The 9,994-nt window shown below is 40.0% G+C and overlaps 2 protein-coding genes across 2 annotated transcripts in view; one reads left to right on the top strand and one right to left on the bottom strand.

Annotated features, from left to right (window-relative positions):
- The first annotated feature begins 3,866 nt into the window (after window positions 1-3,866).
- On the top strand, window positions 3,867-5,377 carry LOC106107573. The gene is made up of 2 exons (XM_013288454.1): window positions 3,867-4,335; window positions 4,693-5,377. Exon 2 carries the CDS (start codon window positions 4,698-4,700, stop codon window positions 5,322-5,324), a length of 627 nt encoding a protein of 208 aa, XP_013143908.1. The 5' UTR covers window positions 3,867-4,335; window positions 4,693-4,697; the 3' UTR covers window positions 5,325-5,377.
- Window positions 5,378-5,471: 94 nt separating this feature from the next.
- LOC106107615 (mediator of RNA polymerase II transcription subunit 1) overlaps window positions 5,472-9,994 on the bottom strand; it is a 13,548-nt gene continuing 9,025 nt past the window's right edge. The window contains exons 10-13 of the mRNA XM_013288544.1: window positions 9,441-9,675; window positions 8,998-9,179; window positions 8,535-8,928; window positions 5,472-8,439 (exon numbers count right to left, since the gene is read on the bottom strand). Coding sequence (XP_013143998.1) covers window positions 5,886-8,439; window positions 8,535-8,928; window positions 8,998-9,179; window positions 9,441-9,675 — 3,365 coding nt within the window. The 3' untranslated portion in view covers window positions 5,472-5,885. The remainder of the gene's footprint in view (window positions 8,440-8,534; window positions 8,929-8,997; window positions 9,180-9,440; window positions 9,676-9,994) is intronic.

The raw sequence follows: 9,994 nt of genomic DNA, 5'->3' as shown, positions 1-9,994 counted from the left end.
TCTGCCTCTTCACGCATAATTACTAAAACTGTAAAGATGAAAATAAATAATTGATTTCACAGACATCCGCAACAAAACTACGAGTAGTAGGCCAATGCAACAAAAACCAAGGACCGATCTCAAGATTTTTTTTATCCCTAATTGGGTTCTGCATCATTAAGATCTAATATAATTGTCGCGAAGCAACTTGAATACAATAAATATAAGTAATTAAGCTTCTTTTTAAATGTGACAACTTCAAGGGATTACTATGGACGATCAGTTAATGTTTGCTGTACACGAACCTATGTGTAGGAGCCGCTAAAACCGCTGGCGACACTGCCTGAAGCAGTCTGTGATATATCGGGAACGTTAATGTTAACACTATAATAAAAATACTTTTATGACATCTTTGTTTCCCTTGAACGTAAATTAACTTCTTACTACCTACATATTATGCTATTGATAGGAAATCAATGGTTTAACAACCACGAAACAGGCTCGTGAAAATATTACCGCGATCCGGTTAGAGAGGCTAGTTTTATTACTGGGTCAGCAACGCAATATTTAATTCTCAAGGTGATAAGTTCTTGTGTACAGTATTAATTTATCAGAAATCAATTGTTTAAAGTTTAAATTATGAGTTTGTATAGCGGAAGAAAAGATATGACAGTTTGGCCTAAAAATCTTATCTTAATAAGAGATCGTCTACAATGTAGGTTACTAATTCATTGGGTTTATGTATTTAATACAAGAAATAATATTTACAACGCGGGCGACTCAACGCTTGAAATCCTTTGGTATACATTGTAATAAAAAACTATATTCTGGGATTTTTTTATTTGTTAATTTAATGCCAATGTTACATGACACACATACTGAATATAATATTTTAGATCTTCAAAGTAACTTACAATAACCAAATTCCCACTATTTTCCTCCTGTATTCTGTGTTGTGTTTGAGTGTGTGCACACCTGAAATTAAACTATCGCACAACTGTTTAGTCTTGGTTAGATTCCTATGAGCTTATATGCAGGTGAGTACACTATTCGATTTTAATTGTGCAACTAAACAGTTGAATTGGTTGCGAAACAATAGACAATCGCACAATAGTTTAGTCAAAGAGGTGCGCCCAATTTGATATACCAATCTCTGCCTTCGGCCGAGCTAGCTTCATAGAGCATCCGCTAGAACAAGTGGTCTTCCTACACACCAAAGACTAGGCACATAAAGTAACGCCGATGACCAAGTGAACAACGATCTTCACAGAATTGCAATGTGTTCTGTAGCATTATTATATTATTGTTGTTATAAGATTTTCGCAATTCACACTCTCGGTGTGGTAATCTTATCATATAGCGAAATGCAAATAAACGATTCCCGTGAGAAAGATATTTAGCAAAATTCTTTGTATATGCGTAACGTACCGCAGCGAGATACTAACAACTTTCGCTGTTTAGGACATAAATATAAACACGTGTAAAAATCTATGGTATCGTCTTGTGCAACAAAAGCCGTCCAGGCTCTATAATGTTGTATTGTTAAAACTTCCAAGTTTTATATCGCTGTTATCAAATTAGTCTGTAAAGTTTTCCTTTAGAAATTATTACGTTTAATTTGTATTCACAAAGTTTACATATTGCAATGCAACAGGCGCTTTACAATAAAATAATGACAATTTCACAAATCTCGATTTTATTCACCTATTTTGTTTAAGTAGTGTCTATTGAAAGCTTTTTATATATTTTTTAATGAACTGGATAGGAAAGGTTTATTGGTTTTGTAAAGTAAGTATAAAAATTAAGCTATTAAAATATATATAGTAACAGACGAATGACTAACTGTTGGACAATAAAAGTACAATAACCTTACGAGTGAAGAGTGAACTTTGAACTTCCAGAGTTCGACAGACAGACGTGTTGTATTACCAAAGCTCCCCAACAGCACATAATATAAAATTCATAGCAGGTTTCCAGACGTATCGATTTCCTCGTGCCTTGAGTTGTGCACAAGGTTCCGTTGCGATAAAATTTATCTTCAATTATTACTTTCAATATATAAATTTATATTTAAGAGTAATAAGATGTTGTATTCCTTGTCTTCATATGGCTGGATAAGAGACAATTTTAAGTTCTTTACTTAAACATGTTTCAACGACTTACCTTATTGAGTGAAAATGCTCTCAATTTTTAAAAGTAAAACTAAAATATTTTATACATTTATTGTGGTTTGATGTATCAAACGTGAATGTATATTAACAAGAGGCCTCTGTTGTCTGTCAGAACAGTCTGGAAGCGTGAACCCGCGGTTAACTGCCTTGAATCAATGCGTATTGAGAATGTTTTGCTGTTTTATTGATGAGTCTTGTTTTGAGGACAGCGCTATTAATAGCTGAAATAAATATCTGCGTCTAGTAAATTCGATATAGAGAAGACTGATGAATTGTTTTTTTAAAAATACCTTACATATTTTGCTCGAATAGACCATAACACTTATCAAAAGTATACTCACCGAAGTCCATCCTAACTCATCGCGAGTTCATCTTACATAGCTTAACTGGTCGGTTACAGGCACTGGCGCCTTTGCCACATGGCGAGTAGGTTAGGGGAAAAACTCTCTACCAAAGTTTAGTTATATGTAATTAATGGTTTAGAAGAAAAAGCTTAGATAATAAACGTACAAACATTGTCTATGGTAGCGAGTATAGTTTGTTGTAAAGAAAAGAATCTTAACTATAAAAGAATATAGTTAGGACCCGTCTGACCTACTTCCTCCGAAATATACGAGTAGCAATAACGGCATCGAGCGCTCCCAAACAGCTGAAAGTTAATTGACACGGCGCCTTGAAGATGAAATATATTACGACCCGCTGTTATTTGTTTTGAGGAGTTATTCATATAATAGTATAGCATGGTTTTTTACCTGTGCTCACAGTAAGCAACGCCAGCCTATGTGTTAAGGGGATGGACGGTTAATGTGGTCCGTAGTTCTAATCCATCTATTCTATTTTCACTTTCACGTTCATAATTGGGAATCATCTCCGCTTAATTGTAGCTTATTTGAAAGAGTAACAAGAAATAAAAGTTAAAGAATTTCAATTATAGTGCAACAATAGTGAACGAAACATCTGTTTACAACGCTAAAAGACAAGATTTGATAACCTTTGCAGTAAATGCAATAGTTGAATGTGATTGGAAAGAAAGAAAGCACTTTAAAAGATAATTCACTTTCCGAGTTTCGAAGATTTTTCAAATTGGTAAAACACTTCTGAAAATATAAGTTAATGCAGTTAACGTTGATGAGTAATTAAATATACGTAATAAAGTCAATAAATGTGACTTATTGGTATTAATATTATTGCAAGTCATAATTATTGCGAAATAACTGCTTTATAAATAAACATAATTACGTGGATATGTATGTTAGTTTATGTTAGGTTCATCAGTTTATTGAGATTTGATGTATGTTTGCTCTGAGAAATGTGACTCACACGCCTTGACACTGCGTCAAAACAATACGTTGACTGAAGATGTTCATATTCATAGTACTGCCGTAAAAGTGAACTAGGTCCCTTTTACATTATTAAACAGGTAACATTTATATTTTTTGTCGTTAATTATTGAATAAACACTGAAAGAGTCCAAATGTATTATTGTTTAATTGACAAATTGCATTGTGATTTCATTTTCATGAAAAATGACATTAGCATATACAATGGTTGTTGAAAAAAAACGAATCCTGCCAGTAAACTGTTATTTCCTGTTAGTTACTTCTTTCTGTAACCCTCGTCGAAATTTTCATTTCGGTTTATTAAAAAAAAAAAACTAAAAATTGCCGCATGAAATATAACAATTGTAATATTTTCAGGCACGACCTATGAATACGGCCAATTATGTGTTAATTGGAAGCGAACGTATGACCCGTTACGTTTTCCTAAAACATCCGTATTGTAAACACATGCACATTATGTGTGTCACTGGAGCGTAACACCATATAAAACAAGATGTTATTCACTCTACGGCATTCAGATTACTCTTGGATTAGCAAGGGCAAGGGATTAAATCAAGATGGTGTCAAAAGTACTTTGTTTCGCATTAATACTATTTATATTTGTGATTAAAACTCATTCTGCGCCAATGATTGAGTCTAAAAAAGAGATAAAAGTTGCTCCGGTCCAAGATGCAAACGAAATGATGGAAACAGCGGAATCACAGAATCCATTTTTGCCGCGTTTTGCGATGAGGAGGTTAAAGGAGAGACGGGAGAGAATACGGGCACAAAGACGACAGAATCAGAACCAAGGGGTAAGGAGGTCGCAGACGGCTAGACCTCATTGTAACCATTATAGGACGTATGTAAGTCAATTGAAATAATTATAATATAGTGTTTTAGTCTAAAATTAGATTTATGATAGTGTCATAAATAGGTGAGTTTTGTCTCTAATTTCAGCGTGCCTCTTGGTAAATTGTCCAAGTGAATTGATAGAGTTCTTGTTAATAAAATTGTTCTTGTTTAATGATTAATATTTATTTTTGTGGACAACATAACATACAAAACTTTAAAGACCCTCTCAATGAGTCTAATCATTTATTTAAATAAACTACATTTCAGTAAACGGCTTTCTTCGTCCCAGATTTTTTGGAATATATAGCGTTGAAAGTTCACACTTTCTTCATGTCACTGGTTAACGTTGGAACGTTTCGTATTTTCAGAAAAAATGAAGACTAGTCTCATAATACTGGTATTAGGGATAAGTGTTATCGGAAGTGCTGAAGAATTAAACCAAAATAAGAATCTATTACCAATCGACAGTGAAACACAAAATAAACCAATTGAAGTTACAACAAATTTTAATAAACAAGATGACGAGGATAACATAAATACAGAATCGGATATCAGAAACGAAATAACTGAAAAATACGACAATGCTGAAATCGACATCCTTATAGAAGAAAGTATTGAAGGCACACCAAATGATTTCATACCGCCAGAAGTACCTCTTGAAGATTCGGCGAATGGTTTGCTTCCAGGACTGCCCCCATCTCTTGGTATTCCTAACGAGTTTATAGCACCTGAACCGCCAACAGTGACATATCAAGATGAAGTCCCAGAACCACAAATATTTAATCCTTATACCGAAGACAATGTAATTATTAAAGAACCCGGCGAAATTATGGAGACCGCAGAGGGCTTCGTTCCTATTCCAATCATCAGAAACAGACAGAAACAACGAAGACGTTTCGTCACCAGAAGGAATTTCCAAAGATATCCATTCAGAAGATTTCACTTCTTTTATCCCTATCCATTTTATCACCCCAGCTCTCTCAGATATTATAGATATTAAGCCATACCAAAAACGTTTTGTTACATTTGTAATTTACGGAATATTTAATAAGATTTTAATAACAAAGTAAATAAAACAAACAAGTTTTTTACAATCTATTTATTTCTATTTTCACCTATAAGCATAAATGCCTTATTTAATCCGTGATTTTAATATCATTTCGTAGTACTCCATTTTTACAAAGGACTGGCATACTATACTAATTAGGACACATTGTAGACAACTATACTAAATTGTATTTAATTCATGGCCTGGGTCGGGGATAGACCCAAATACATACATATTTTATACCGATTTTCACAGTTTAAAAAAATAATCGTATAACACATCGATAAATCCATTTCTATATACATGAAAATCACAAAATACGCCACCACGTTCGCTATAATACATCGTAACGTATCTACAATATTAAAAGATGCTTAAAAGCCATGGAAAAATAAATATAATATAAATATAACCAGTAAAAACAAAGGTCTAGTGTTTTTTTTTACAAGACTTACTACAACAATGAGTTTTGTTGTTCTTGTGTAACCTCAAGACACGAAAGGCATTACTTTCTCATTTCCCCGGGCCCACCAGTGCCTCGTCCATGAGCTCGTCGTCAGTAATGCAGGGAGAGTTGGAGTGTGGCGAGGGCGCGACCAGAGGTGAGGGGGCGGGGCTCTTAGCTAGTTGCAGCGCTAGCGCCGGCGACGCGGGGTACACAGGCCTCACCGCTACCATACCGGACACTTTGCTCCCAGACGACGAAGAGAAATCTAGTAACATCTCCGCAGCCTCCTGAGGCGTAGTAGCCCCGCTTCTAGCGACCGACCCAGATGCAGGCGGCTTCATGCAAGAGTCGGCACCCTTCCTGTCCTCGGAGCTACCTTTTGGTGCGGGAAACCCCTTCGCCATATCAGTCTTAAAATCTAACGGCATCATAGGGAAAGCGCCAGGAAAACCCTCCTTTGAATCGTCTTTACTTCTTTGAGGACTCTCCCCCTTCCCTAGGCCTTCTAAGTTTTTTGAAAAATCCGCTCTATCAGCTTGATCCAGTTTGGTCGAGGAAACGGTTTTGGGGCTCATCGCACCCATGTTTAGTAGAGGTTTTGGTACGTTTAAAGTGTATCCGGATTTCTGCAATGTTTCGGCATTTCTAACGTTAGAATTGTCAAAATGAGAAAACGGAAACTTTTGATCCAAAGTTCGTGCAAAATCATTCACCAAAGAACGACTATCGTATTGCGAGACGGGGCTATTTTTATCAGGAGTGTTTTGGTTTTTCAATTTGGGTATTTGAAATTTGCTAGTATCTAGCGGTTTTATAAGTCCTTCGACGAGAAAATTAGTTTCCTTGGAGGTTTTAAATCTATCCCCGTCCACGTCGTCCCTCGAACTGCTAGGACTGGAATGACGTTCTGATTTAGAGGAAAATATAGATTTTTCCGAATTACTCATTAATTTTGTTCTAACCTTTTCCCTTTCTCTGTCTCTTATAATCTTGGACATATCGGAATTGCTATTTTTTGGTGAGCCTGAACTGGTTTTGGACGCCGATTTGGACAGATTGATTCCTGTGCTACTGCCACTTGAAGACTTCGAGTAAGGCACTTTGGGGACACCACTTGAGCTGGATGATTCCGAGGGGCTGGTGTTGTTTTTCGGTGGAGTAGAGCTGGTGGACAGGCCGGATTTAGAGGATTGCATCGCCTGCGATTTTTTCGATGCCGGTCCACTTATAACGCCCGGCTTCAGCCCGGTGTGGGTTTTAGGGGATCCTTGGCTCGGCGGAGTTAATTGAGGCGAAGACTGCTTACTAGAACTATAATTTAGTTTTGAACTACTAGATTCCTTGGATCTAGTTTTGTTAATTGTGATCTTCATTCCGTCCGAACTCGGCTTAACCATGTACTCCTGGTTTTTACTTTCGCTTATTTTCATACCGCTGCCGACAGTGCTATTTTTTGGGTCGCTGAATTTGTTCGCACTGCTGGAGCCGGACTTTCCGCTGCCGAGGTCAGTGTCGGCGCTGTGGTGAGCCGATTTCAGTTTGTCGATCACCGCACTGAGCGAGCCTTTCCTATTCCGCGCCTGACTCGACGGCGTGTTAGATTTGTTTACTTCTATATTAGGCGGAGATATCAACGGCTCGGCGACGGGACTGTCGCAAGACACCGGAGTAATTTCAAGTTGTTTAAGCTTTATTTGGTTTTTTAACTTGGGACTACTACGATCCGAACTAGAAAAAGATAAACCGGAATGTTTCTTTTCCTTATCTCTGGACGTCATCGAACTGGACCCGTAACTGTCTTTTGAGATTTTTTTTGATAAGTCGTACCCCGTGGTGCCCGACTTACCCGACGGAGATCCCGTAGTGGCGGACTTTAACGTGGACATGCTCGGCTTCCCCGAGCCCGAGGAACTGTGTTTAGGGGAGGAGATGCTGTGGTTTTTTGGACTGGAGTACCCTGTGAGATGCTTGGGGCTGTTTTGTACGGGCGAGTGTCGCGGGCTGCTGTGGTGACTGGAGGTGCCCGGGGGCTTGCCCAGGCTCTTCACCGAGCTGGGGCTAGGAGACTTAGTGATGGAGACGGACCTGCCGTGCGTGGGGCTCGGGCTGAATTTTCTCAGAATAGAGTTTGGGGAGGTGGACCGCATGGGGGACCCGTCGGTCGGTTTAATACTCACCGATACGGGTTTCGTCAGCGGATCTTGTTTCGGTGGGACTTTTTCGGGCGGTCCCATGGAGTCGTCTCTGCGTCTTTTCTTCTTCTTCTCTTTGCTGCGCTCCTCGCTGGACTTGCTCGATTTCTTATCGGACCTGGAGTCGAGCGACTTAAGCTGTGAGGAGGTAATGGGCGTGATGGTGATGGAGCTGGGCAGGGTGGCGGGGGTGGCGGAGGATATGGGTATGATCTCGATGCCGGGGCGGCGGTCGAGGCACAACATGGAGGAGAGGTTCCCGGCGGGCGCGCTGGAGGCTATGGGCGTGATGCTGACTGAGGACGGCATGTAGGATTTACCGTCGGTCAGGTCCAGGAGCAAGGATGCCGAGCTTCTGCTGCTCCTCGACTCGGACTCCTTGTTTTTTAACTTTTGCCTTTTGTGCTCAGACTTGTGAAAAGAATTCCTGAAACAAGTAACAATGAAGCGATCAATAACATTTACACATATGGTTATTTCAATGTCGACGGAGGTCTGTCCGCAGTTGATTGCGATACCTACCGAATCATATCTTCGGGTTCTCCATCATTGGAGTTGTCCATGTCCGAGGACCTGTGGTCGTGTGCGGCGAGGGCGTCCGCCGCGTCCATGGCCGACAGCTCCAGGTCCGACGCGAACTCGTTCTGCGACACGGAGGACTCGGGACCTTCCTCATTGGTCGAATTACTATTCATAGTATTCTCGTCCTCGTTTACATACGAATTGTCGCTATCGCTCTCGGAGTCCGCGGCTTCAGTGATCCCCTGCTTACCCTTTTTTTGGCTAGAGGACCAGATGTCATTATCGGACTTCCTCTTTTTTGACTTACGCTCATCAGTTTGCGGTTTTGTTTCGCTCGAGTTCGGATCTTGGCATATCATTGATAGATGGTGCTGTTGCTCCGATAGATACGCCCCTTTAATTAATTATGTATTACTCAACTAAACTTTAGTAACGTGTTCAGGAAGTTGGTAAAAATTGTTACCTCCTTGGTGCGTGGTGAGGTTGTTGGGGTAGAGGCGGGGGTGCAGGCCGGCGGGCTCGTGGCGCAGCTCGCCCCCGGGGTCCAGCCCGCCCACGCCGCAGCTAAAATTCGAATCCAACGCAGAATAGTTGCCGTTCATCTGCTTCGAGGCGGCTTCCCTCTTCCAGATCTTCACTAAAGACCTGAAATTATAGTAACTTCGTAAAAAAACTTTTTTTATACATTTACATAAAATTTCATATAAATTGTTGACTTTTGGACAGTACAAATGGAAGTACCGTCATGGATTGTATGATTTCACTGGCGCTACTTAGTGTTAATACTATACCAGTTGAATACCAGTCCAGTTATTGAACGCTACTGTCTTAAACTTGGCATCAACTTCACAATATTAGATGTAGGGGGAGATATGAGTTAGGTGATAAGATATTAGTGAAGGGTACCTCAAGGTGACGGGTATGGAGTGGCTCTTCTGCAGCACGGAGGTGATGTAGTCGTCGAGGTGTTCGTTGGGCGCGGCGTGCAGCGTGCAGAGCGCGGCGCGCGGCGCGGCGGGCTCGGCCAGCGACAGCTCCAGCGTCGCCACGCTCTCGTCCGCCGGGTTCTCCAGCGACACCGAGATGTGCTGCCACGACACCGCGCTCACCTCCAGCATCACCAGGCCCTCCACCTCCACCACTGACCCGACACAACACGCACAATACACTCTCTGAACTCTAAACACGATACAACACTATTCATACTAATATTATAAAAGCGATAGTTTAGATGCATGGTTGGATGTTTGTTACAGTTTGTAGCCTAAAATTGAAATTTTGTATAGATGTAGAGGATAGTCTGGAAGAGCACATAGACTACTCACTTGTGTTTTCATTCATCACATTCGCTCAGATGTTACATCGATGTAAAAAATATGACGGTTTTACATAACAATAAAACCGATATTATGTGCCGAGAAAACATACAGCATTGCTTATGAAGATGCGTTATATACTTA

Source organism: Papilio polytes, unplaced genomic scaffold, assembly GCF_000836215.1.
Source record: "Papilio polytes unplaced genomic scaffold, Ppol_1.0 DF821956.1, whole genome shotgun sequence".
Lineage (NCBI taxonomy): Eukaryota > Metazoa > Arthropoda > Insecta > Lepidoptera > Papilionidae > Papilio > Papilio polytes.
The sequence above is the reverse complement of the archived record's forward strand: the minus strand, read 5'-3'. Positions and strand labels throughout refer to the sequence as shown.

Coding starts and splice junctions, on each gene's coding strand:
- LOC106107573 (XM_013288454.1), top strand. CDS start 4,698: ATGAAGACTAGTCTCATAATACTGGTATTAGGGATAAGTGTTATCGGA.